Here is a 27937-nt window from a genome sequence, read left to right on the forward strand (position 1 = left end):
AATACCCCTGGAAATTGTAAAGCATCATTACTTGTTTGCCCTCTTCAAATACACTACCCTAGACATCTATTAGCCAAACCTAGAGGGGAGAAAAAAAAAAAAAAAGGCTAAATTGATGGCAAGGATGTTTTCTTTACGGTACAAAACAAAGACTTGGGCTAGTAAGGTTCATAAGGAGGAAATGGATGTAGGTACACGAAAGGGGACAGAGAAAGAAGAATTAAAATTGGGAAAATGACAAACGTAAAGGGGAATGAGGTCAGAAAGAAATTGCAAATGAAGTAAAGATGCATTTTGGAATAGATTTCATTCCCTGCCAGAATGCTGTTCTCCCACTTCACACTGAGTCATTATTCATATCATCTGCTTTGCAGCCAGCACATTGCAAAAGGAGAGCAGGAAGAAACAAAATTTGTCAGAGTTACACTAGAAGTTTGATAGCAAAATGTCAGCAAACTGTTCCTGAGGTAAAGAAGAAAGAGAGCTAGTCAGAGGGCTGATCCCAACCAAGGATCATGAGAGAATGTGGAGGAGGAGCATGGAGAGGAGGTGGCAAGGCAGACGATCCTGTGATTCCCCTCTTCTTCCTGGTTCCTCTGCACACTGACAGGGAGGTACAGGGTGTGGGTGGAGGAGCAGAAAGGAACAACTGGGAGGACACAGCAGCTGCTGGGAGCTGGGACGGCTTGAGGTAAGTCTGAGCAGTTGTTTTTGAAATGTTTTAAAGATCCAAGACTGGGTCATATCTAAAAGCCTAGTCATAGAAATTAAGTCCCACATCTATTAACCATCTAAACCTGGTGTGGAGTAATAATCATATGCTGTAGGCAAGTCTCTGATTTCAGCAACCATCAAATTCATGCACAGGATCCCATGGAAGCTATGCTAACAATCCCATCTTGGAAGCCGGATGTATTATTCTGGGAATCAGAATACACAAAGTGGGAGTGAAGCTCACACACACACACACCCCAGTGCTGCTGTGACCAGAATCTGCCTCTCTTGACTTTAAAGGGATGTAACAGCCTCCACTTTCAGCAAGCCTCCTAGCTCTATGACATGACCTTCCCTGCTCATCACACCTGAATGTGGACCTCTCAGAACGCACTTACCAAGCCATAGATGGCTGCTCCAACCCCGATCAGGGGACTGACTGCAATGATAACAAGGGTCAATTTCCATCCACTGACAAATCCCAGGAGGAATCCACACACAAAGGTGGTTAATCTCTGGATGAAGATTGCCACTTGATCAGCAATAGCCTCGTTAATTTTGTTAACATCACTAGGAGGGAAAAAAAATAATAAGATGGGTGAGCATATCTATCCTTTGTGTTGCTGGTCTTGGCCACATGGGGGTTACTTTTCCTTGGAGAGGGCCCTTTCTCACCCCTGTTCTTTCCATCATTACCCATTCCAAAGACCCTGGGCTACAGTGAGAAAAGCTGTTACCTTTGCAATGCCAGAAGGCACTTATACATGAGTACTACCAAGAAGATAATGTCTTTTCCTAGGAAAAGACATCCCGAGAGCAGTCTCATTCACTATTGTGCTCCAGATGATTCAAAGGAGGGGGCAGAGACATCACAGCTGGAAGCAGCTATTTGATAAAGGAGAACTAGAGTAGCTGATACGGCATTCCTCCCATCAATACAGCGCTAAGTACAGCCTTGCTGAGGGGGTAGGAGGAAGGCTATAACTCTCTTTGTTGTTCCACCTTCCACCACCTCCCAAATCCTCTCTAAACCTTTTCAGTTAGTTTGTTCTTTAAATGAGAGGGAGAGCAGGACAATAGATGACTGCTATGTTATTGCTGGAAGCACTGGGAAAACATGACAGCTGTATCACATGGGGGAGAGTGGCGCGGTGGTTAACATCATTTGAGCCCTACGCAGCTGCACAGTGCATTTGTTCTCACTTATCCACTGCCAATGTAGAAAAAAATGTCTCAAAGCAAAACACTCATTATACTTCTACCACTCTTGGCTACTATCTCACCCCTGAGATTAGAAGAACTAGGAAGTCTTGGAACAAAAATGAGCAAGCAGCACTGACGTTTAAGTTGCAGATTTGTTAGCTCATCGATGTATTAAGTAAGATTACAGTCTTGTATTGAAAACAGGAGAGTGATGAGTTGAAGAACAGGTTCATATTTCTTCTTGAGAACGTTTTGCGTTCAGGAAGCTTTATGTGGGCACAAGATAGTATTGTTCTAACAAACAGAGAACTGGGTGTTATTTATTAGAGAAGTACTGTTCAGTTCATCTTTTTTGTCAGAGAAATTCCTCACAGCCAGTTACACTTGGCATTTACTCCTCATAAAAAGAATACCACATAAAATCATAGACACCACTGGGCAGTGAGTAAAGACAAAAAAATTCCCTTCAACTACACAAAAACCTTTTGCAATCATCCCTACTATTATGCAGGCATGACAGAGAACAGAGAGCCATCTAGAGTTGGCATATTCATCTTGCAGCTGCCTTCATCCTGTAAACAGGAACCACTAAGCGAAGAAGCAAGCTTTAAACTCCATTTTTCTCAGAGCTAAATGTTCACTCAGGACAAGAAGGTTGCTCCACCTACCTTGGGTCCTTTTCTAAAGGTAGGTGCTTGTACCTGCTTTAGCAGAAGATTAAGTAAACCTTGTTCTTTTCTTTTAAAAGCCAACAAGAGCAAAGTTTATTTGTAATTTTCCCTTACATGAGAGAAGGTTTAAACCGTCATCTTGAGTCTCAGAGGGGCGTGCACTGGCAAATTAGAGACTACTCTGAAAGGACTGGGCACAGAGTAAGAGAATAGAAGGACAGGATGAGGTGACAAAAACAAGCAAACAAAATTCACTGACAGAAAAGGTATAAAAGGGAAATAGTTGTAGCTTAAGAGTTACAGCACTCAGCTTAAATGTGGGGGAGACCATTAGCCTGGTCCCTGCTTCCAGGTACATAGCTCTACTTTATACTAGAAGCATTTGTCAAATGCCTAGTTATTGGCACTCTGTTGTGCTTGGAAAAGAAGTGTAAAAATGTTCTTTGTTGCGTGTTTTTTTCTAAATTACTTACTCAGAAATTCGGGTGTTCAGTTCTCCTACAGATGTGCAGTCAAACCAGCCTATATCCATTCTCATTACTTTCCTGAAATATGCTTTCCTGATTTTCTGTGTCTGACGAGCTGCAGCCATAACCCATAAGCATATCTGGGAAGAGCATAATGTGGTTGATAAATTGCAGTAAAAAGTCCTTCTACTCCCAACAAATGGGAAAAGCAATTTGGCTAAAATGGGAAAAAGCAATTTGGCTATTGATAACTTACTATTCAGGTAAAATATATTCTGGCTACACACACACAGTAGTTGTTTTATGCCCCTGATCTTTACATAATCCAACATTTTTTTAAGCCTCTGGATCGAGCATTTGTCTCAATTTTGACAGACTAGGAGAAAAAGCAAGGTTAATTACTTGTGCTGTTACATGAATGCCATAGGAAAAAAAAAAGTCCATGTACAGCTGTAAATAATACAGGGATGGCAGCCATTACTCTTCAGCAAAGCCCTCAGTTTTTAGGAAGGAGAATGACAAATGGTTTTTGTGATTACAAAAAGCTTCAAAAGCAGCAGATTCTAGCAGATTCTGCAGGAATTGTCCAAGCTTGTGGCTTACATGTATATCAGTCATAAGGTTTGAACCATTACTACAGAATATGTGAAGTGTGATTCTCCTCCAACACCAATTTTACACTATTTTACACTATTACTTTTATAATATCTCTATATCTGAAACACAGTGCTGAACTCAGTTGAGATGCCTACTAGGAATCTGCATGCCCTTTAGCTATTATTTCAGGAGGACATATGGCTTCCATAGTAACCACACTTGAGCAAATAATTCTTCTGGTGTGAAAAGAACAGCATGCATTTACCTCACTGGGTAAAACACATCTGGGTACAAAGGTATGCATGCACAAATCCAAGGAGGTATCAGATTGTCAGAGTTAACATATTCCAGCTGATAGGATAAGAACTGAAAGTGTCTGCTCTGCTCAAGCAAGCTGTTGACTAAGCAGTTAAAGGAAACATAGTTATTATAAACTTAATTATTTAGTGACTTAAACCTTGAAATCAAAATAGGGAGCCAAATACTGACTTGGAGGTATCCTAACACAAGCACGGCACAACCAATTCCTGCATAGTAACCTGCAAACTTGGTCATTTCTTGTTCAATGTCCAGCAGCCTAAAAAAAAAAAAAAAAAGAGTTAATGATACTGTTAAAAGAGCTAATGATACTGTTTAATGTTTCTCACATATTTCCAATCTGGCACTTCTTCAAGTCTACAGTCAGGTTAGGTGGTAAATCAGCTTGTTTCATTACCAGAGGCACCGTTTCCCAATACTGAGGCTATTGCTAGCAGGGGCTGGTTTGTTTGCTCTCCCTCTTGCACAGGGGTGTGTAGCTGGCAAGTATCAGGAAATCTGACTGCATCCTGGAGCAGCTGTGCAGTATGCAAGGGCCAGATGAGAAACCCCACTGGACTGCATGCTCAACAGCAGCACACATAAGATATTTTTTCTGGGAAGAGCTGCCCAATAAGTTTTCATTAGATGTTGAATTAGCTTATTTTGTACCATTATACAAATAAATATCACTTGAATTTAAACAGTGTTTTACAGAGCAAAATGAAGGAGGTTGAAGTAAATTCAAGTATTACTTTCTTGCTAACCTGAAATGATCATCTCTTTCAGCTCAAGTAGTAGTATTAAATTATTCCTAGTATCACTGAAGGGCACTGAGTTGCTGGTATTGCACTCAGATTTCTTTGAAACAAACATTTTTTTGTTGGTTATTGGATATTCTTTCAGACTTTTTTTTTTTTTTTTAAATGTCCTGCAAAGAACAAGCTTTATTCTGTTTCCCCAGAATTTGTTATACTCACATTCTAAGCCAAAAGAGAAAACTATGTACCTGACCTGATCTCTTGCAAAACACAATCATGAAAATAACCCAGGTGTCTATCATAAATACCCACTACCATTTTTAATGTCTTAATGTATCGTACCTGTTGGCTAGTTAATGCCTGAGAGAAACGGAGGTCTGTAGCAAATCCTGCCACAACTGCCAGCCCCTTATCAGGGGCTGGTTTGGACAGTCTGGATATAATTTGGACCCGGCCACCTACATTTAAAAATGTGGATCACCTCTCATATCCTCTAAATTTCAGAGACCATTAGACAAGTGAGTTTTAATTTTAATTATATAATTTACTACCACTCAGAGATTAGAAAACTCTCAGAACGATGCACTGCAAACTAAGTCTTAAGAATGGTTACAGGTTCAAATTTGGCTTTGACAGATTTCTATATATGAATGATTCATCTAGACTTCCTTTATTATAACTAATGGGAAGAAACAGGCACTGTTAAAGGGCAGTCCATCAGACCTGCCTTAGACATCTCCCATAAGCTAAAATGAATTGCATTCCAGAAGTGCACTTTTCAATTATTAAAGTTTAGTGAACTTGCTCAGAAGTCATCAGGCACCTATAAGCACCTAAGTCCTAACAAAAATGTCCAGAAGACATTATTACCTAGTGGGTCATCACAGAAAACATCTAAGTCATTTCAGATGCATAGCGGATATATGTTATCAGAACAATCACCACCAAAGAATATCCTTGCTGACACCTAAAGCTGAATGAACAATATCCAAGCTGTCCTTCTCTCCCTTTAGCTCTGAAACAGGCCTTTGTAACAAAAAAAAACATGCTCCTTCTATGCCCTATCGATAGAAAATAGAAACTTTAAAAGCTGAGCTTGACCTTCTGTAGCAATACATTGTAGACCATAGTAACACAGCCATAATAACACAGTAGAAGAAACAAGCACATGTACTACTTACCCACATCTTATTGTGGTGTTCTTTTCATTCTGATGAACTGTACCATTAATCCACACTATGGTGTTATTTACACATATCTTGCCTGGGTCTTTAAGCTCTTGCATTTCAATGTCATATTCAATAAATGTGTCTGCCATTGCACCAAACACAAGCAACACGCCTGGCTGGGCTGCTCCATGAAGAATAGCACAGAAACTACCAACAGCCATCATTAAAATTTCCATAGGTGAAGAAAATCGAAACTAAAGAGACAGGAAAAAAATATGGTCTCTGCTGAGAGGTAGTCTCCATGTTTCTTGTATACTGATAAATCATTAATCAGGTGGATAAATACAAAACCATTCTCCTTAAATGTCAGCATTTCTTCAATACAGAAAGAAGACAAATCTCTCTCTCCAATCTAATCTAATTGCACGTGTAATTACAGTCTCATAAATTATGATGAGCTCCCCTTAAGTATTTGACAGCAGAATCCAATCATGTGAATGAATGTATTATCATATAATATTAATTATGCAATATCATTCCACATTATCATCATTCCAGACAGTAGCTAAAAGATTAAGAATAGTAATTATAATCCATACATATAGTCAGCTGTGCAGATTTCTTGTGAGGAGGGAGAAAGGGAAAAGGAAGGAAGGAAGGAATGAAGGAAAAAGCCTTAGGGCAATGTGCAAAGCCTCTGAATAGAGCTTGCCAATTTCTCAGAAGTCTGGAGTGCTGTGGTAGAAAGCCACCTAAATGTCTCAGAGCAAATTCTCATAGTTAATATCCTGAAAAGCATTAGCTAAGCCAGTCAATTGTGCACAGGCTCTTAAGCTACGAGAAATATATAGAAACATAATTCATTATGCAGTAAAAAAAGGATTGCGCTAAGCCCTATTGCCTTACATTTGCCATGGGCCAAGAGCATTGACACATGCAGCTGGTGACTCAGCTAAAATACAGTGACCAAGTTACCTTGGTCACAACTGTGTGAAGTCTGATCCTCAGGTTGAAGTCGTGTAAATGTATAGACCAAATTGTGCATATAGAAAATTACTACCAAACACTATATATTTTGAAATAAGAGTATGAAGAAGAATTTTAGCCTGTTGAAGAACCTGTCCAGGTTCTATAGGTGCTATAAAGTGTTGGATAGAAGAAGGTGTGGGAATTTGGAGCACAAATGGAAAAGGGACGTTGGGACAGAAACAAGATAAACAGAAAAACAAGTCAACATACAAGAGAAATAAATGTTTTTTTTCTGGAAAAAAAAAAAAAGAGTGAACTGTAGTACTATCACTGTTTTGCAAACTTTATTCATAAGAAAACTAAGAATTCTCTTATTAAAAGAGCCACAAAAAGTACAAAGATATGTGATATCTAATCTTTCAGCACCTCTGATGCAAAAATATTGTGTTTAGCAATTGCACTGCAGGAGTTAATCAGCTGTGCATTAAAGGGTACAGAATTCAAACCCTTCTCTCAACAAACAAATATACAATGTGGAAGAGAGCTTTATTGGTTTCTGTAGTTTTAAATCTCTCTACATGCTTAGTTCTGTGTAGGCTAGTTCACAGGGAAGGAAAGACTTGTGATTCCTGCTCCAATTGCCATACAGAAATTGCATTTTATATTTTTCCACTATTCTCTATCTCTGGGCACATCCACAGTTGTCAAGTGTGGACTGCCTGTTCTCTCGAGCTAAAATTTGCCACATGGATGTAACTGCACTAGCTCAGTACTACAGTCAGGGTCTTACTAATTTGGACACATTACAGGCAACATGCAAAAACTACATGCAAAATAGAAATAATAAAAATTGTTGCATGCTGCTGGGTTGCATATCTCTTTTGATGGGTCTCCAAGACCCACCAAATGCATTACCTAAGGCTAGACCTACCACACGGTGTTGAGCATTTCCAAGTTTCTGTAGCTACCAAATCTTATGATACCAATACCATAACTACAAGGGACCTAAATTATCTGCCAAAGATTGCACAGCAAGTTTTTGGCAGAAATAAGAATGAACTGAGGTCACCGAGATCCTTAATGTGCAACTTAACGCTTGTCCCCATATCTACTTGTAGGTTCAAAATAACATGTGTAATAGACATTTATGACACAGATACTGATAATTAACACTGAACTACCAAAATGAAGAATAGTTCTATTAAATTCCTATCGATTTTAACGGCAGGATCTCATGCCAAATAGTTTAATTCCTTACAAATTTGGCTTATTCACAGCTATTCCCCAAAACAACCGCATACATTATTGTCACTTATTCTACAGAACCATATAGACATCTATATTCATTGATTTCATTACCAGCTGAAAGAAGCCAACACGGACAATTTTTTCTTTCTTTTCTGGTGACCTTCAAGAACAGAAAACATACAATTATAAATTTGTATTTTAGTATTTATTCTGTTCTATATGCAAAGATAGTACACAGAATTGAACTTAACTCACTTTTCACTTTTATTTCTTTCAGAAGGTTCTTCATAGGCATAGAAATTTCTAGCAAAGAAAGAATGAGATTTTACAATCATTTCTTCTATTTTCTTCATTAGTTTTCTGAAATTACATTTTGTTTGAGATATTTTGCCTAAAATTACTGAAGAAACAAGCCATTTCAGATTTCTTTGGAGTCAGTAATTTTATGGTACTTTTCAACTTTAGACGGGGACTAGAGTAGAGGTTAGATTAAAATGATCTGAAGGCTTACGCATTGTTTTTATAATAAACACCTCAAAACATCGGTGTAATAATGGATTCTTTGAGGTCAATTAGAGAAACAATTAACATCCAAATGTTTGGATAGTCCTTATTTAAATCTACAAATGCTTCAATTTGATATGATTACATAAAATTTATTGAATATTCCTAGAAATATTGATTGTTTCATTTGTGTACGACTTACTCTGATTTCTTGAAGCTGTTACCTGTTGGGGAAGATAAATGCAGAGTTAATAATTATCATTCAAGTACAAAATCTTCTGCAGGCATATGGAAAATAAACCCTGGAATCCCATGGGAACTGTTCCTAAATTATAAAGCATCTTATTTCCACTAACACATCAAGTCAGGGACAAGAACTGACATGGGTCTAAAAATGCCCTAGCAAGTTCATATCAATATATGCCTGTTTTCTTTTGAAGAAGTAGTCTTAAGTTCTCAGTCCCCCACGTGAAAAAATGTGCCAAAAACATTTGCCAAAAATCAACTCGTTTTCATTGTAAACATTTTTTCCAGTATTGAGCTAGTTCACTTGGACACTGTTGCACCATGAAATACCTCACAACAGTTCAGTTTGCTGACAGTCCATGTGTGCTCCCTGAAAGGAGGGAGCTGTAGCTCATCATTCTTGCCTTCCAACAACTTAGGGATTGCAGATCCTGCAGAAAAGGGGCAGCTGTGTCACTGGAGAGTAAGAATAGATACTGGTGTCTTTTGGGATATTCTCTGAGGAACTGTAACTTAGAGAAATGGAACTATGCTACACGATTCAATTGTGCTGTAGCCCCCAGGACAGGTCTGTATTTAGCTTCTTTTCAAGAGATGGTCTTAAAGATGTCATACTTAAAGTGCAGCTTGACAGTTACCCCAAAGAAGTGTCATCATAAGTGCTGATGTACAAAACATCTGCCATAAGTCTGTTGACATGACAATGCATAAAGAGCATTCTATACGCATACATACGTAGATAGCACAGTTTGTATAACCTAATGGCATATGCACCTCGCTCAAGTTTACCATGTACTTGGAAACTTAGCATTAGACTCAGAACCATGGTATGTTTTTCAACCAGTCACCATCTCCTATATGAAGTTAGTAAGATAACTTTATGTGGCTTTAGCTAACATCACTTTTATTCTGCTCTGTTTGTTACCTAGGGATGGTAAAAAGAAAATATATTTTCAATAAAGACATACGTACATCCCATGAATTCCAGAAATTTTCCAGAAGGTTTTATAATTCTGAATTATTAGTACAAAGAATCATCTGGTGTTAGAAAACAACTGGTTGTAAAGGAAAAAGAAACATCTGTTTTCAGTTTGCTGGAGGTTGGCAGCTGGTGACATCTATAATGATTTGAAAGATTTGAAAAAGGCTCATGGGAGGAAAATTTTAAAGGGAGAACAAAAGAACCTGGTACCTGGAGAAAAAGCACAGCATTCTGAGACATTGATTTAGAGAGCAAAATAAGCACACTCCAAAGGTGAATAAACCTTAATCTATAAATCTGAAGAGGAAAACAAGAGTATAGCAATGCTATTCAAAAGTCCAAGGAACAGAGGTACAGCTGTTGTGGGCCTGCAGTTTCTAAGAAGGAAGAAAAATTGGAATGACATTACCTATGCTTAAATTGAAGGAAAGAAACAGATGAGTAATAGTTCACAATTATAATTTAAAAAAAAAAATAGAAAGACAGGACACAACATGATTTTTATAGTAAAGACAATAATGTAGGGACAATGAAATAATATATTAACCATAAAGAAAAAAGCTATAGTAATCTTTGATTTTTATTTTTTTTTAAATTACAATTTGAAAAAGCGTAGAATCAAAGAAAAGCTGCAGAACATGGTCAAGAATTTGAGTTTTTACTGCTGTTGTGAGCACACAGAAAAAGGAAGCCTGAGAAAATCTGATACTTGAATCAAATGAAGAAAAACTGTACTCAAAAGGCTCCCAACTAAAGTTGGCTATTAACTATACCTACAGTTGCAGTGTTCAACTTTTAACCCAGAGTGTGATAATTCTTAGTAACATGTACAGAACATGGTTATTGAAAAATACCTCACTGGAAATTACAGAGTGGAAGAAATCACTCAGCAGAATGCCAGTATCATTTTAAAGCACTGATGCTTGCCTTGGGAAAGGTGCTCTAACAGTTCAGTAAACTGCACACTACATTAAGCAGAAGACAGTTGCATTTCTAAGGAAACTGAGAAACCAGAGACAACACTTAATAGGCCAAAAATTCCTAACTGTAAAAAGGAGAGTGGGTATGATCCCACTAGAAAGTCTTTTGCTAAAGTCCTATAAAGAGTAAAAACAGCAAGTGCAAAAGACAAGCCAGTAGACAAAAAGCAACCCTCCAGCACAGCTAGATAAATACAGTCAATCTGGGAGATCTAAATAAATGGCTGAAACAGACATGAGGTTTTCTGCCCTAAAAAGGCATACCCCTTTACCTATTCACTCCCTTTTCTGTTCAGTCTTTCCCCCCTCTCAACAAATACTAGTACCCAAAACGTCCCAAGCACTTAAACTGCCCTCAGCTAGCAGCCTCAGTTAAAAGCTTTAAAAAAATAAAATAAAAAAAAAAAAGAAAAAAGAAAAAGGAAAGTAAGTGGGGAGGTCTGCTTTTCTTCAGCATGCAGAGAGCTGCTTGTTTCACCAGGATGCAGGGCAGCATGTGCTGGGGTAGTAGTATCCTGGGAAGAGAGCAGACTTTCAGAAATGCTTATGTTGGGTTTCTACTTCATTCATGGGGCCAAAGTTGCTGCTGTTGGATTGCAGATTTTAAAATCAGCCACCCAAAACAGCATTCCAGCTTTGATTTTATCACAAAATCATAGAATCATTAAGATTGGAAAAGACCTCCAAGATCATCTGGTCCAACCGTCCCCCTCCCACCAATGTTACCCACTAAACCATTTCCTTCAGCACCAGGTCCAACTTTTCCTTAAACACCTCCAGGGACAGTGACTCCACCACCTTCCTGGGCAACCTGTTTCAATGCCTAATGCTGTTTATGAACACATTCAAGCTATTAGGAGAATCATGTCCTTCGCTGTCATCTTATCAGCTCTTACAATAGATTTGAAGTTCCTACCAAAAACAGCACCTTGGCTCTGTTCAACAGGAGATTATCTATTCCAGGAGAATAATCCCAGCAAAGTGAAAGATATTCGATGAGGATGGTTAAAACCAAAAGAATAGTCTGGCTGGCACAGAGAGACAGAAGGTGGGAACGTAACACTTTCTACACACAAAGCTCTTGTTCATTTCCTAACTTCAAACCCCTCAAAAAATCACATGTATCATCTGCTGAAAGAACAGCTGCTTTTATATTTGCATATGCCAGTCAGTCTCTACAAAGATAAACACAACCAGGGCTCAGTCCAAGACCAAAATGTATACTCCAGATACGTTCAAACTCTACCATTATGCTTACAGTCCCTTAAGACATCCTATTGCAGATGAAGATTTTTAAGTCAGCCACCAAAAACAGCATTCCAGCTTTGATTTTATCATAAAATCAAAGAATCAGTAAGGTTGGAAAAACTCTCCGAGATCATCTTGTCCAACTGACCCCCTACCACCAATATTACCCACTAAACCATGTCCCTAGGTACCATATCCAAACATTCCTTAAACATCCCCCTGCAATCCCATAAAACCCAAGGAAATTCTGAAACAAATATGCCCTGCCACATCTCTGACTCACATTTACAGCAATGACCTTACAGTGATTGTTGCAGAGATTTTCTTAACCATCATAAAATTTTTCAAATGAAATAAAACTCCATAGTCTTTCTCATTGTCTAGTTTGATTGCTCCAACAAATCTGATGGAGTCAAAGAAAAAAAAGAGAGAACCTAAGACAAAAAAAGCACACTCTTCATCCAGCTGTTCTGTTCAGAGCCCACCTAAAAACACCCATTCTTGTGTTGGAGCAAGTGAAACTGGGAATGAAGGCCATTTTTGTAAATCCCAATAATGCCCGTGTTTAGTACACAGGCTAGTTCATGCATGGCTGGGAGCATTTCGTTAGGTTCTGCAAGAAGGTTTTTAATGAAAGCTTAAATAAATCCAGAGTTAGGCCACAGCTGGCAAGGATTTTAAAAATACAGACTTAGACGTTTATTTAGGGAACCTGGTGATACTTGAGTGGTGGAATCCTCTTCTGAACCCCTTTTACTCTACGTACGATGCAGGTACAGACGTACATTACATTTTATTGCAATTTATCTTCCATTATGTGCTATTGTTTTGCTTTCTTGTATAGTTTATATTTAATACAAAATTTTAATGCCTCTCAGATCTATCTGTAGATATCACTACAGATTTATACGTTTAATGAAAGCAGCTCTAGAAACCAGGGTAGACAGAACTTTTGACTTTTTTCCATTTACTTGTACACCAAAGTGCTGAATACAAAAAACTAGGTAGACACTGAATATGTAGGCTGGTAAGTAAAGATTGTCCCCCAGAAGGGATTGTTATACATAGCTTTTACAGAAATGTTGTTTTGCAGACAGTATACCCCACGGGTTTACAGAACAGCAGCAGGTGCTACATAAGAGTGTATTTATTCCAGAGCATTTGCTTTGTATTCTGTTGACTATCCGCTCCACTTAGACCACCCACTACCAGTTTTACATGCTTTATAAAATCTGAAACTGACTGTAGAATAAACTCCTTATATTTACCATCCAAATCAAAAGCATAGTTATCCTCTCCCAATCTCTTGATGCTACGTAGAACAACAGGGTCAGACATGTTGATCAGTTACTCAAATCCAAAGTCCTGAAGAGAAGGGGTGGAGAAAAAAATAGTATCAGCATATGTTAGCCTTTGAACATACAATAATATTATGTTAAATTCCTGCTTACCTCATCCTTGCCCTCATTTTGCCCTCATCCCAGGGCAATGCCCCCGATTACAGCACAGGTTGTAACAGAATGGACAACCCAGGCACAGTGAAACTAGAATAGAGAAACATCCTGGAGAAGGATCTCCATAGCACCCCAAAGTGCAAATCCTTCAAAAGGCTTCAGTACCTCCTACCTTAAATGGAAGTGGCTCTGACGAGCTTTGCAGCGTACTGCAAACAGCCCTGTCCCTGCTAATGGTCATATTACAATTAACTACTGCTTTTATGCAGATTACATCTGTAGATTATAGCCCAAAATGACAGATCCTGCCTCAATTACAAGGGAGCAGTGAGCAGGGCCTGGCCGAGCTGCTAAGTGGCCAGTAGAACCATAACAGAGGGAACCCTTCTCTTTTCTTTTATCATCTGGTCCTGAATTTTACATGTACATCTCTGGCATGTGCATCATCAGTAAATCAGGCTGGAAAGACCTAAGTCTCTTGGTTAATTCTAAACATCCAAGGAATAATTTAATTATGCTTGTGTCATTTTGATGGATGTTTATCAAAGATGAAGACCTCCACAAGCAATTGCAGTGCTTCACTATCCTTATTGCTAAAATAAGGTTTTTCCTAATATCTAATCTGAATTTTACATGTCAGAATCTAAGCCCCCTACTTCTTAAGCAATCCACCATGGATATGGAAATAATACTCTTCCAATTTGCAGGTAGGCTGTATACATTTAGAGAATACTAAAAAGTTTCCTTCTTCAGAAGAATAAAGCATTTCATTCCATTTTCCTTTGTTGTTCGTACTTCCCAAATCTCTGATAACTTTCACTAGTCTCCTTTAGATTCCAGTAAGTCTTTCTTGAAGTGCTAAGTGTGTAACAGCAGTATAGCACCAGTCTTACCAACACCGAGAAAAGAAGGATTATTTCACTTTTCACAGATTATACTCCTGTTTATACAACCCAATGTGACATTCTTTTCTTTTTTTTTTCACAAAAGCATCACACTGTTGATTCACATTCAGTTTGTAACCCACAAAACCACTTAATTTTTGCAAACAATTTTCTACAGAGCCAGTTGCTTTACAAACTATATTTTCACAGTTGATTACTCCTGTCTGCTCTTACCAGATTTTTATTGCACTTTAAATTTTTCAGCCCATTTTTCCTGTTCGTTAAGATGATTTTCAATTCTAGTCCTGCTCTTCTGCATATCTGCAGTCTCTCCCATTTTTATGTCATGCTCATATTTAATAAGTATATCATACATTCTGTCACCCATGTCATTATCAATATTACTGGATTATACTAGAAGTAAGACAGACCTCTGCAGAACTGCATTCAATACCTCCCTTAATTTGGGCATTGGTTCATTAATTGCTACTCTGTGGATGTTGTTTTTCTTGCCTGGAAGTTTCTGATGAGCAGAGAGGATTTGTTGAGCCACTGGTCAGTAAATTGACCCCTTCACATTACGTGATCCCCTAGATTGTGAACCAAATTCTTTCTTTAAGTACATGGGTAAAGCCAAATCAGTACTCTAACAGCAAAAAATCTAATGAGGACTACAATAGCCACTGACTAGGTAAAACCGCAGGGTTTTTTATTCATTCCCACATACAGTGAAACAATTTATAAACTTAATCATAATTTTTCTGTTCTCTCAGACAAGATGGCAAATGGGCCAAACAAGGCTATGCTATTTCCTTGGTTAAAGTCTCTACCATGTGCACATTCCCAACTACACTTTATAACAGAGAAAGCATGCAACACCCGCTTCTGACTAGAAAGGAAAGCATCATATACACATCACCCTGTTTCACATGAGGTCTAATCTACAAACCATTAAATTTCAATTCAGCTGAATTTGCATCTGGCATATAGAAGAGGAGTTTTAAGAAGGGCTTAATTTCCAGATAATAAAGTTTAATATTGAAAAACTCAGTTTATATTGAAATAGAAGTAGGTTCCCTTCGTAGCAAGCCTATATTCCTGGTATTTTAACTTATTCAGTGAAAATACAAAGCTTGACCTGCTTTCTTCATCCTGCCTTTTGCAGTGCCTGATAAATTGAAATAGTTTGAAATAGATCTCCAAAAACTGTTTTCTCAAATTATCCTAAAGTTCCAGAAGTTTCTTAAAAAAGATTATTAGCTAGCAAAACGTTAGCAGTTTTTTCATTGGTCACAATGTCAAGACTTTTTTTTAAGTGTCAATTTAGTTGTGAGGTTCAAGCTAGAGATCTGTAAACAAAGACTGTGCTACATTTACAAAACATAAGTTTAACAGTGAGGAACCCTTCACAGTGAAGTGATTCTAAGGAAAATACAGCTTAAATATGCAACTGATCTTACGGCTTGACTGTTTTTTTTAACACTAGGTATGTGTTTCTAGAAAGGACATATTCAAAAAAATAAAAATAAAAAAATAAAGAAAGCCATGAGTGTGAGAAAAATAAGACTGATGTTTTTATTATTTACAGATTTCTGGTTCAAATGGTTAAAGTGTCTATGACTGTATTTATGACACACAGAAAATACAAATTTCAACCATTCACTCATGTTTCCTTCTCCAAACAATGATAATTTTACCAGCAATTTGTCCTTTTACAGGAAGCCATCATTTGTTTCCAGTTCTAGTACAAACTGCTTTGCTTGGGTTAGCACACAAGTAATGGAACTGCATAGGGAAAGCTGACCTAACAGACAAACAGCTGATTTTACACTGAAGTTAGTGCATTTGGAAATGTTACCTGGATTATGAAAACAAGTGTTCTGCTGGAGTAAAGAAATTATATTTCTTCCTCTTCTGCAAACAAAATGAATCTAAACCTTAAGGGTGGTATTTATATGCACATTCTAGCAGCTTTAAAATACTTCATGAATTCACAGCAATTATAAACCTGATTTAAATTAAATGATATACAAGCATAGTACTGATTCTGTCTCCCATCTAGGAAGTGGTTAAAAATACAGTGCATTCCTGCTTCAGAAAGATAAAGAACAGTGTCATACTGTAAATTGATGAAGGAGGCAAAAGCTCAGCAAAGCAAAGTCATTCTCTGCCTCATCATCTTTCAGCTATTACTTGACTTTGAAATCATAATATCTATACCTATATATCTATTATGAAATCGTAATATCTATATTACTTTTTTAGTGGAACACTGTAAAAATCAGTCTGTCCCTTCAGTGCTGTCATCATGCTGAGAAGTCTCACTTCAATGCTTATTCTGACACTGTATTTTAACATTATGATGTATCTCACAACTCTTTTAAACCTGAATTCTGATGCAGTTTTAAAAATAGGAGAAAAAAAAAGATGAAAGACTAGAGTAGGGATTCTTGTTACAAACATTTGCTAGGGCTAAACTTTCTGGAATTATCTCAATTTTTTATTTTTTTATTTTTTTTTAATGTGACTGCCCAATATTTCATAAATAAAACATTTTTTCCTCTATTTTCTGAAGTTCAACACATCAAATACTATCCACATACTATCCTGTCCAGCAGGCATCATTTATTACCTTATATTAATATATAAGATTAGCAAGATGAATTAGAATACTAAAATAACCTTCCTTAGGGTCTAGACGTTTATCTGGGGACCACTTACAACATCTTGAAAAATACAGATGTTGATGTCTCCATTAAGAATTACATAGATAATAGAAATCAGAGATAACTGAAGATTATTAGATCATCTCATCTGCCCCTGAGTATACAGAATAAAAACTAGCAACAGAGAATATATGAGAAACAGCACTGAAGTGAAATTGCATTTTACTCTAGCCAATAAAGGTATGACCACAGGATTTTTTGATAAACAAAAATCATTAAGGAACTCAAAATTCATATTTTAAAAAGAGTACTTTGCAAACAGTGATAAATTAATATATGCTGTAGAGGGTATTGAAAGCTGGTTGTAAAAAGTTCTATCCCCCCCCTCCATTTTTTGTTTTAATCTATGTTGTTCAGATATTAATGACAGCATACATGCAGAAAGACACTTTGCTTCAAAATATGACCTGAATGTCTTGTTCTTCAAATAGTCCCATTCAAAAAGCACTAACTCTACAGACAACAATTTAGCATTTGGATTAGATTATTTTGAAGGAAAAATACAGGTACCTTTCAGTTCAGAAAGTTCCATCAGTTATCTCTGAAACATTAAACATGATATATTTGTTACTCACCCGTGGCTGTAAAAAAGCACCTATTGTAGAACAAATTGGAAGAATTCTGTTCAATTAGTCAGTGAAGCACCCAACCATTTCCCATTATGTTTTCATTATTCTAACCCATTTGGCAGGACTGAATCTTTAAATTGGGCATTGGCTATTTGCACCTGGGTCAATAACCACACGGTCACACTGGTTACAGTTCATTGACATCTAATGAAGGGTTTAAATTTGACTAATGTAATCTCACAACATAAAGTCAGGCTACTTGGAAAGCAATTATACATGAAGAGACCAGACAGTTCTCTGGAAAAAAAAAAAAAAAAAAAAAAGTTCACAATGAATGTATTGGAAGAGATTATTACTGCATTATTTATCACTATTAGTATAGAATTACTTTATTACCCATATAATAATTCGGTGTAAACTACTGTCCTTGCTGTAGGCAGCAACATCAGCTGAATAGTACAAAAGTTGGTTTGGAGGTTATGCTAAGCTCAGATTGAGAACTTGCTCAGAATCCTGGTTTTCTAACACATAGCTTGCCTATTTCCAGGACGTTTACATTTTTAGTATTCTTCCTTTAAAAGATGAACATTTAAAAGCAAGGAAACTACTGAGCAGTAGTGATCTCTCACTGGAGATGAGCCCACCGTGGACTTTTTAATAAGGGACAATGCCGCGGCCCCAGCCAACATCACCTGCAGGGTTTACAGGTAAATGGCAAACTTGGTTTAGTTCCCCTTTGAAATCAGTTCTCACTACAGAGAGCCTTGGCTGATAAAACAAGATGGAAAGATATTACCTTAACCTTAGTGACTGTTGGCTCCCCTTAGTTCTGTACTCTCAAACTTTCCATGAAAGGTCCTCATGCGCATAAATGCATCAGAATCAAACTTAGCTCACCTGAGCTGTTTCCCTTTTTGAGCATCATTCCAGTGCACACAACAACAGCATTACCAGACCCAAACCTGGTGTCATCTCCCATTTTCATAACAAAAAGTCATCTACATCTCTACTAAAGTACACAGCATAGCCTTGAGAATAGCACTAAGATAATACTACGGTACTAATTATCTTGTCCACCACATATCAGAACCATAGAGAAAAATAGTTACTTGCAGTGCAGGATATAGGAGTGGAAAAGGTGGAAGAAAACATAGCAAAGTGAAGAAAATACAGTACTCAGTTTTGGTCCCACTCCCACACAATCACCTTCCTGTTTTACAACTTCTAGCGGAAAAATTGCCAAATGCACCTCATCTTCTCAAGCTTTCTTGCACTTTGTCTCCTTCCAGTGTCCTAGGAAGGGAAAACTCAAGCTCAAGTTTCTATTGCTAGATTCAGCCCTACAGACCTTTCAATGAAAGAAGAATTAGTCACTGAATTAAAAAACTAGAGAGCAGGACTTCAGTAAATCCAGGAGACTGAGGACAGATGCTCCCACCTATTCTGGTATGAAACACATACAATAACTCTGAGCCAAAATAAATGATAGATATTAGTTACTTCATGAAACATGAGCAATACCATCAGAATAATTCCCCTCAGTCACAGTCTGAGTTGAGGGGAAACATTTTCCTTACAGCTTGCAACATTTTAATACCTCTTTGCACAGGAAGAAAAATATTAAAATTCATTGAGCCAAATGAAGTTAAATAATTGCTTTTTCCCTGAATTTTAGGGCTGTTTAGGCCAGTATATTGTCAGAATTATCCTCTCTTTTGTGGATTTTTTTCCAACAGTTTGCAGGAACAAGTGAATAAAAATGAATCTTAGATATTCCTGGACAGATCATTTCTCAGTAAGAAATGAAAATCCATGTGCTATTTTGGCAGCGTACTCCTCTGCTCCAAGCTGTAGTCTACAACCCATTGATCTTTATTGCAGTATTGAACAAAGGTAGTAGCAGCAATCACATAAATGCTTCCAAAGCTTCCGCAAAATACCCAGAAATTTAGCTCTGTATGCTGACAGCTATGGAGGAGCAGGTGGTTACATTTTTCTACCAGGTAAACAGATTCAGTCTGTCACTGCAGGCTAAGGTTCCAGATGATCAGCTTATTTCAGTGTTTTGTGCTGAAGTCTGTATGCAAGAACAGCAGTCTGGACTAGCCTGCTGGACAGAAGGCATTGAGCAGACAGCTCTCGCGCTTCATTAATTTATTTTGTAGCCATTCATAGCCAAATTAATTTTTGCAGCTAATGTACAGTGATCCCAGAGCTGAGGAGCCAAAAACTGGATGACTTTGACTTGAGTATAATTCCTATCTTAACTGTGCCACATACACTGATAGCACTTCAAATTGCAAGAATTTTAAAGCAAATCTCAATATCATAGTACACTTCTGCTTCCACATTATGCTTTATCTGTATGTCCTTTGAAAAACAAAGCAAACCGATTTGTTGGCATCTTTATTTTTCCAAGTCTTTGAAATTATATTTGCTGTTTTGCTCTATGTGTTATCATCATTTTACACCTAAATAATATGAAGTTGAAGTAAAGTGAATACTGAATAAAGCTAGTTAAATCTATTTTCTTGTACCCTGTTTTTTAAATAAGCAACATTTTAATTAAAGTACATGCAGTTTACAGCTTGAATTACTAGGCACCTGACTTCCATATCCATTCTTGGAGTAGTCATTGCATACTACTTATCAATTTTGTCTGAAAAAAAAAACTATCACAGTAATAAATATATTTAGAGGACACAAATAAAAAATTCAGGCTGGAAGAAAACAGAGTCCCTTCTCTGGAACTCTGATCAGGGCAAAGACTGGAAGAGTGAGAAGCTGCAGGAACTGTCAGTATAAGCATACAGCTGGTCAGATTGGCAGGTACCCCCATGCTGTCTCTTCATTCTTTTCTTGGCACCGCAGCAATTACATAAACATGACTTAGTATTCACCTTGTACAAGGCAAAGTGAATTTTATATGGAGCTTACTGTTCTGAGTTTTACACTATTGAAAAGGAAATTATGTTAATCCCACGAGGCGCTTATGTACATTACCTCTTTCAACTTAGCACAAATTTTGAAAAAGTTACTGCCATTTCTAAGCACCTTTAGCAAGTATTCTACACAAAGGAAAAACCTCCTTTTTGCACCTAAGGGAAGAGCAAGTCTTCCTCTTTTGATGCCTGCTTTTATGGTTTTAGCTGCAAGCAAAGAATTGTTTGCTGGTAAGAAGTCACTTTCCTATTTTGCAACCAGACTACATTTCTTCACTGAAACGGCAAATAGTTGATACTTCCCTTACAGTGAAATAAGGAAAGTACCTCTGGGCACAATAGGGATGTTTGTGTAAAGGTGATCTTCTCTTGCTATGGAAAGTATGAAGTCCAAGTGGGTAATTGCCAGGCGTGGATACCTTTGGGTGGGAGGCTAGCACACAGAACGAAACAAACATTTCTCCTCCCATGGTCTAAGTCTGCTCAATGCCACCAAGTCATAACACATTTAGTTCTTGGCCACAAAAATATGCTATCCTGAAACTGCAAAACAATGTCTAGAGCTGTTCCAGCAAGTAGGTTGGAAGATACCGGGTGAGGGAATTACCTCTGGTTACTTGCCCTGTTTCTATAGCTAGCTTCTCACCATCTGCTTTTGAAACATACTAACATACTAGAAGCAGAATATGCACTCATTTACCCCCTTGATCTGACCAAAGTTTGTATGTATTTTTTCTCCATTCCAAACTGATGTGCAAATAAAAACAGCAGATGGGAAAAAAAAAATGTAATTTTTGTCAAAATAGTGATTCAATGTATTGAAATAAAAACTTTCATAAAGACCTCTCTGAGAGTGCCTCTCCCCTCCTACTCCCCCTCGCATCCAGGCTCCTTGATTACCTCAGCAGTTCTTGTCAAGATGGCGCCTCCTCATGGGCCTGTCTGGCCTGCGTGCCTCAGCTCTCCCAAACACTTCTCCAAAATGCCTTCAGGGCTTCTGATCCAGGGCCTCTCATTACCACCCCCCACCCCACCCCCCCCCAAGAAACTAGAAAAATATATATAATTTTTATTGATTAGCCTTCTGATTTTGTTCTTCTTTGGTTTGTGGCCCCTATAAAAAATTAGATCTTTATACTGCCACATGCTGCAACTGAGGGCAGGTGCAGCACCTTTCAGTCTCCCTTGCAGGCTGGAGTTGGAAACAAAGTACTCTGACCAAAAACCTTGCAATTTCAGCACTTCAGTATTTTAATATGAAGTCCCACCAACCCACTGACTAACAACCACAGGGACCAGAAGTTAACCATCTACCACACTGTCCAAATCCCATGTCTGTAGACATGCCTGTTCCTGTAGCAAAAACAGGCCTCGATGAGCCTTTTCTTCCACCAGCTTTACTAATTCGGCGTTTATTTTTATTTATTAACCCAATTAAAGATTAAACCCATACTATGTTTTCCTTATGTTAACCTACTTGTTATTTAGTTAACATCTCCACAGCTGCAGCAGAACCGCGTCCCCTGCTCCAGCAGTCTCTTCCCCTGCACTCCCGGTTTGCCGCCCAGGCCTTCCCACAGGAGCTGAGGCAGCACGAGTCCTCAGGTCTGCCTCAGGCTCCGGGAGCCAGCCTGTGCCTGCCACCAAGCTGTAGCAAATGGGGTGGGTGCAGGCAAGAAAGGTAGAGTGGTAATTTTAATGCTGCCATAGGAGAAGGGAAACTATTCCCTCTGCTTGGTCTGCAATGCTTGCATATGCAGAGAAAAGTTTCCTCGTCTTAACAAAGCAACTGTGAAACACCACATGGGGTGGGCATCTGCCTAATTACTTAATCACACTTTCTTCTATACTGATGCTGCAGAGGAAGTTAAGCAACAAAAACTAGCATCTCTGCATTGCAGCTTTTGCAATACCAGTCAGTACAAGAAGCTATCATTCACCAGCATACCGATTTATGTAGAGAAGCACCATGAGCAGCCACAGTACTTGCAATAAAAATAATATACTATTATAAAACTATTAAAATTTAGTAAATTATATATTAAAATTATATAAAATATATGCCTTAATTTAAAAATTACACAATAAAAACTTGACATGTCAGAACAGAAAGCAGCTCTTATGTGCAGAAAATAACAGTGGTATTCCTGTTCCTATTAGGGGACTAAAAACATAACAGGTGTTTGCAATTTCTTTTTAAATTAAGTTTTGCCAGAAGAAAATTTGGTTATAGTACATGCAACTTCACTGCATCTTGCTCTGCAGAGATGGGTTGTCTATAAGTAACAGTTGTAAAGATCTGCACAGCGTTACATCTATTTCAAATTATTCTCTTAGTCAATTGCATTAGGTTATCTCCTGCTTTCCAGGAGATACCTTTTTCCATAAACATTCATAAAGACATGTAACTTGGGAAAAAAACAGCCAACTATACCTTAATAACTAGCAACTTTTGTTTTTCATTTCAGAAGAACGTGTCCAAACAACTTCAGTAAAAATGCTTTTCTACATAGTACTCTTCCTTGGCACCATCTCTCTGTGGTGGCATTGGAGGGCAAGAGACAGGATGAAGGTTACAAATCTCACTGGCAAATATATATTCATCACTGGATGTGACACAGGCTTTGGGAATATGGCAGCAAAGACTTTTGATAAAAAGGGATTCCGTGTTTTTGCCAGCTGCCTAACTGAAACAGGTGCCAAGGAGCTAAAAGCTGAGACCTCTAACCAGCTTCAGACAGTGCTGCTGGACGTGAGAGATTCAGACAGTGTTAAGAAAGTGGCTGCATGGATCAAAGCTGAAGTTCAGTCAGAAGGTAAGTGCCAAGATATCTGCCTTCCAAAATTAAAAATAAATTAATAATAATAACAATTGCAATAAAGTTTCCCCCAAAACACCATGCTATATTCACAGTTTACTCTAATTAACATTTGACAAGTGTGCATGGATGTCCTATTGCCTTCCAGAAACATGGAAGGAGATCTCACTAGAGGCATGGTTTATACATCTGCTTAGTGGTTAGTGACAGCTAAGTATCTGCGAATGCTTCCTCAAGAAGTCAGATTTATTGACATATCATTATAAGAACAGAAATCCAGTTCCTGGAACCTTCATCTAGACTGCTTACACTTGCATGCACCTTCTGGATTTGGGTGTGAGTGCTCAGCACCTCCTATGCTATGTTACAAGGCTAGGGAAAAAATGAAAGAAATTTCTGCTTAACAAGCTTAAAGAATACTTACTTTAAAATGTGAAAATTTTTAATACATGACTTCTAAGCACTCACTCTAAGATAGCAAAAAATACATGTTCTTGAAAACTATAGGGAATAGATGTAACTACTCTGAAATACTGCTTTGCAGGCCACACACACACACACACACAAAAAAAAAATCCTGTTTTTTTTGACCCAATAAATCACGCAAGACAAATTGCTGCTCCTATTACCAATGCTAATTGATTTCAGTTGGACTAGTATAGTAGGGTTTACAAAGACACAAGATTCATGGGCTGGATTCTGCTAACTTTGAGCCTTAAATCAGGTCTATTATGATGTGCCATAGTACCAATTATACTTAAGGTTAAAGTCCAATCTCCATGTTACCCTTCCTCTCTTCATAAAAATGCTTATAAATCGTTCAGATTGCTTTTATTTATAACTGTGCTTGGTTTCCAGCAAAAAGTGATCTTGTTCCCCATGAAAAGCTATGAGTAAGGTCAAACCAGATTTGTTGTCCTTTTGGCCCATCACTGACTTGCTGTGAAGTCTCACCCAGTTCAATTATTCTACCACATACAGCAAAAATTTGCTTCCTAATGTTCTTTTTTTTTTTTTTCCTTGCAGGTCTCTGGGGACTTATTAATAATGCTGGAATTATGGGGCCATCCGCTCCTACAGACTGGTTGGATATTGAACACTTTAGAGAACCAATTGAAGTTAATTTAATTGGACTCATAAATGTTACAATAAATATGCTTCCCTTGATAAAACAAGCAAAGGGAAGGATAGTAAACGTATCCAGTGTTGGAGGTCGCCTAGCCTTCAGTAGTGGAGGTTATTGCCCTTCAAAGTTTGGGGTAGAAGGATTTAATGACAGCTTAAGGTATAACATACTGTGAGGAAAGACTGCTCTTTGTTTCCTAGGCTAACAGACTAACTGAAAATCAGCACATGCAGAACAGAAGCTGATCTACAAGCCTGGCACTTGATATAAAACTGAAAAATACTAGACACTTTGGGATAATTCTTTTTAAAAACGCTTTTTCTCAGCATATATTATGTCACTTTTGAACCCTGAGATACAAAGCCGGTTTGGCACATACAGCATGCTGAGGTGGTACTGTGGTGTAGTTGGTACTCTTGAATATTCATAACTAACTTACCTCAGCGTGCACAGGGGCCTTATTGCAGAGGAGGTTTGACTCAAAGGAACTGAGATGTCTCTGCAGAACCTCATTTTCCTGTTTAAAAGTGCAACTGGAAACTGCCAACAGCAGCCCATCCAGAGGGAAGGAAAAACATACAAACAAACACAAAACCACAAGCACCACCACCACTAAAACCACATACAATGAGGTTTTGCACGATATTAATTTCTGTCTAAGCTTTGTTCTCCAAAGTGTCTTCTCTTAACAATACAAATCATTAGAGAGATCTAGAGAATATAACACACTAATTCTGGAGACCACTATGGCTTCTTCATGTAAAACAAGGAACAATTTGTGTGCCTAAATATATAGGGCCATTTTAGATACCAGGAGGTATCCATGACACTTGCACAGGGCTGACAGATAGGAGACATGACCAAAAGGATGTGGTACCCATCTAGAGCATCAGATGGAGGTTAAGAAGGACTCACTAAGACATGTGAAATGTCTCTAGATACTTAAGTTTAGGCAGCCAGATAGTCTTACAGGCAAGTCAGATAACTAATGAGCAACTGCAAAGTGAAATAGGGTGTGAAATACAATATGCTAGCTACTGCACAGTCACTGCCTGTATATGTTTGCACTCTGTTAAACAGGTAAGATAGTTCATCCCTATTTCATTTTGAGATAACAGGCTGAAAGTTCACAACTGTGCTTGCCTCACAGTATTTGTGTGCTGGTGTGCCATGTAAAGCCAGAAATAAAAGTATTAGTACAGAAAAAAATATGCAAAAATATTTTAAAAAATAATCCCACAATATTAATAAGAATGTCTAATGAGATTAAATCGTTGCATTGTCTTTGCAGGAGAGATATGAAAGCTTTTGGAGTTAATGTTTCTTGCATTCAACCTGGACTGTTCAAAACACCATTATCCAGTCCAGTAAAGATTCTGAAAGAGAAGGAGATTATTTGGAATCAGCTTCCTCCCAGAACTAAAAAGCAGTATGGAGAGGAGTATTTTCAGAAAGGTGAGGCCATTTGAATAAAAAGAATCAATGTATTTCTTGCTGAGAAAGCCTTGCAAAAGGGCATTATATCTTCTAATCATTCTGACTTTTTGAAGAGACTACATGGGAGAAGTTACTCTTCAAATGCCTCTGCATCACAATATGGTTATCCACACAAAAAACTCGTTCAGGGAAACTTTATTCAAATCTCAGTTAAAGATTAATTATTTGTGTTGGAGTGTAGCTTTTGAGCAAACTCCCAAACAGAAAAACATTTATCTGATGATGTAGCCAACCAATGTGCTTGCTATGTTTTTCTGTCATTATTATTTATTTATTCAGTAATCAAATAGGGATAAATTCCCTTTGCTTCTGCTAACCCCAGTGGTGAGGAAGCCATTCAGGAATTGCCTGACAGAGACTACTTGCTTAAGCCTGCTTCAACAGAAACTGTTTGTCTTGGACTTTGTTGCCCATCAAGTTTCTTCTTTACAACTGCATTTCACAGCTTTCTGCAAAGCAATTTCCTTACTAAGAGAGACTCATTTACAAGCACCACAGCATTTGTTTCCCTTGGCCTTTTTCACAGTTAGGTTTATTCTGAGCTACTGTCACTGCAATACAAACCCAGTTGTGCCATGACTATGCCATAGTAAAGGGTAACTAGGCTGGTTCAGGAGTAAACTATACCACAACATCATTATGGATGGGGTACTTGGTCCCCAGAAACTGCTATGAATTCTTCTGTAGGGATAAACAACGAACACCAGTTCCTTAGTGAAACTGCACAGATCAGTATTGGATGAAGAGTTAAAAGTCACTTTTCCTGTCTGTCACTGAACAGTCTTTTATTTGAGTTTTACAGATGCAGCAAAGAAAGAAAAACTGACCAAGATCTGCCTTAACGAGGACATTTCCCTGGTTGTTGAGTGCATGGAGCATGCCCTAACAAGCCTCTATCCACGCACCCATTACATCATTGGGCAGGATGCGAAGTGGTTTTGGACTCCCCTTTCAAAAATGCCAGCAGCTGTACAAGACTTTTTACTCCTGAGAAACAGAGCAAAGCCTGCAGCTTCCCACGCAAACTAAATCTTTGCCAATATATTCTTCATTGCAGACAAGGCCGATTCCGTAAGATTTGTCCTTTACATCAACATGATACAAACCATACCTGAAATACACCCTCATGCCCTATGAATGTAAGAAATACATCTATTTCTCCAGTATCTGCTACTATTAAAAAATAAAAATAAAAAAACTACTTTTTTATTGCTTTATTTCATTTCTAAAGTGTAAACCAGAGAGAACAAAGGAACTAATAAACTTTCAGAAATGGCTGTGACTTTTCAGCTCCTCCACCTTTTAGGTGCTTAGTTTGAGAACCCTCAGAGGTTCCAATTTTCACAAAGATCCACACGACAAAAGTATCCCAAGAAAGCAGAGAATGCAACTTTAAGCCCCCATAGCTGGAAGAGCTCTGTCATCTCTGGAAGGGGAAGGAATGGAAACAGGGCCTTCCTCTGAGAGAGCTGAGCTCTTGCAGTATAAACTAGCAAGGACAGCAGGAAGTCTTCTTCCCAATGCTGATTTTTTTTAGCACAGTAATGCCTATTTTGAGGCCAACGAAAGAAAAGTGCAGTTCTAACTGGAGACAGAGCAAAATAAAATGCCTGAATTGTTCGGATGGTTGCAGTTCACATCATGTCCCACTTGCAGGACTCTGCAAACCTTGGGTGAGGCATTTTCCTGGTAATTATGCTAAATCCTGAGGATCTGTAAAGTCCAGCTCTACCCTGTGTTGTAAAGGATCTGTAGCTACAAAAGTGGATCCAGCTACAGGGACACAATGCCTGCAATTTATGTACTGAAGAGCTAACGCATTACGTTTTTGTTTTTGTTTTGTTGTTGTTGTCGTTGTTTTGTT

The 27937-nt window shown here is 38.0% G+C and overlaps 2 protein-coding genes across 6 annotated transcripts in view; one reads left to right on the top strand and one right to left on the bottom strand.

Annotated features, from left to right (window-relative positions):
• The window catches only part of ABCB11 (ATP binding cassette subfamily B member 11), a 61987-nt gene that overhangs the window by 26266 nt on the left and 7784 nt on the right, over nucleotides 1–27937 (bottom strand). The window contains exons 1-9 of one of the 2 annotated variants that reach the window (XM_068686736.1): nucleotides 17696–17849; nucleotides 13325–13421; nucleotides 8803–8824; nucleotides 8352–8399; nucleotides 8208–8256; nucleotides 5892–6133; nucleotides 4142–4229; nucleotides 3062–3195; nucleotides 1113–1284 (exon numbers count right to left, since the gene is read on the bottom strand). In XM_068686736.1, the coding sequence (XP_068542837.1) occupies nucleotides 1113–1284; nucleotides 3062–3195; nucleotides 4142–4229; nucleotides 5892–6133; nucleotides 8208–8256; nucleotides 8352–8399; nucleotides 8803–8824; nucleotides 13325–13394 (825 nt within the window). In that variant the 5' untranslated portion in view covers nucleotides 13395–13421; nucleotides 17696–17849. Of the gene's footprint in view, nucleotides 1–1112; nucleotides 1285–3061; nucleotides 3196–4141; nucleotides 4230–5891; nucleotides 6134–8207; nucleotides 8257–8351; nucleotides 8400–8802; nucleotides 8825–13324; nucleotides 13422–17695; nucleotides 17850–27937 lie in introns of those variants that run through there. The other variant, XM_068686737.1, reaches the window with a different exon arrangement.
• On the top strand, nucleotides 225–27272 carry DHRS9 (dehydrogenase/reductase 9). 4 transcript variants are annotated; one of them, XM_068686780.1, is made up of 5 exons: nucleotides 225–691; nucleotides 23311–23447; nucleotides 24477–24735; nucleotides 25868–26031; nucleotides 26876–27272. In XM_068686780.1, the coding sequence occupies exons 1-5, from the start codon at nucleotides 516–518 to the stop codon at nucleotides 27100–27102; spliced, it is 963 nt and encodes a 320-aa protein (XP_068542881.1). In that variant the 5' UTR covers nucleotides 225–515; the 3' UTR covers nucleotides 27103–27272. The 4 variants fall into 4 exon arrangements, with proteins under 4 accessions (XP_068542881.1, XP_068542879.1, XP_068542882.1 ...); XM_068686778.1 differs by having other exon boundaries at nucleotides 554–691; nucleotides 23100–23447; XM_068686781.1 differs by having other exon boundaries at nucleotides 554–691; nucleotides 23100–23447; nucleotides 24477–24534.

The sequence above is a fragment of the Anas acuta genome, chromosome 6, assembly GCF_963932015.1.
Source record: "Anas acuta chromosome 6, bAnaAcu1.1, whole genome shotgun sequence".
NCBI classification, from domain to species: domain Eukaryota; kingdom Metazoa; phylum Chordata; class Aves; order Anseriformes; family Anatidae; genus Anas; species Anas acuta.

What these genes read in the sequence shown, in the direction of transcription:
- DHRS9 (XM_068686778.1), top strand. Translation starts at nt 23,129, where the DNA reads ATGCTTTTCTACATAGTACTCTTCCTTGGCACCATCTCTCTGTGGTGG. An exon ending in AGCTGAAGTTCAGTCAGAAG is followed by an intron (nt 23,448 to 24,476) that starts GTAAGTGCCAAG and finishes TTTTCCTTGCAG; the next exon opens with GTCTCTGGGGACTTATTAAT. An exon ending in GGATTTAATGACAGCTTAAG is followed by an intron (nt 24,736 to 25,867) that starts GTATAACATACT and finishes TTGTCTTTGCAG; the next exon opens with GAGAGATATGAAAGCTTTTG.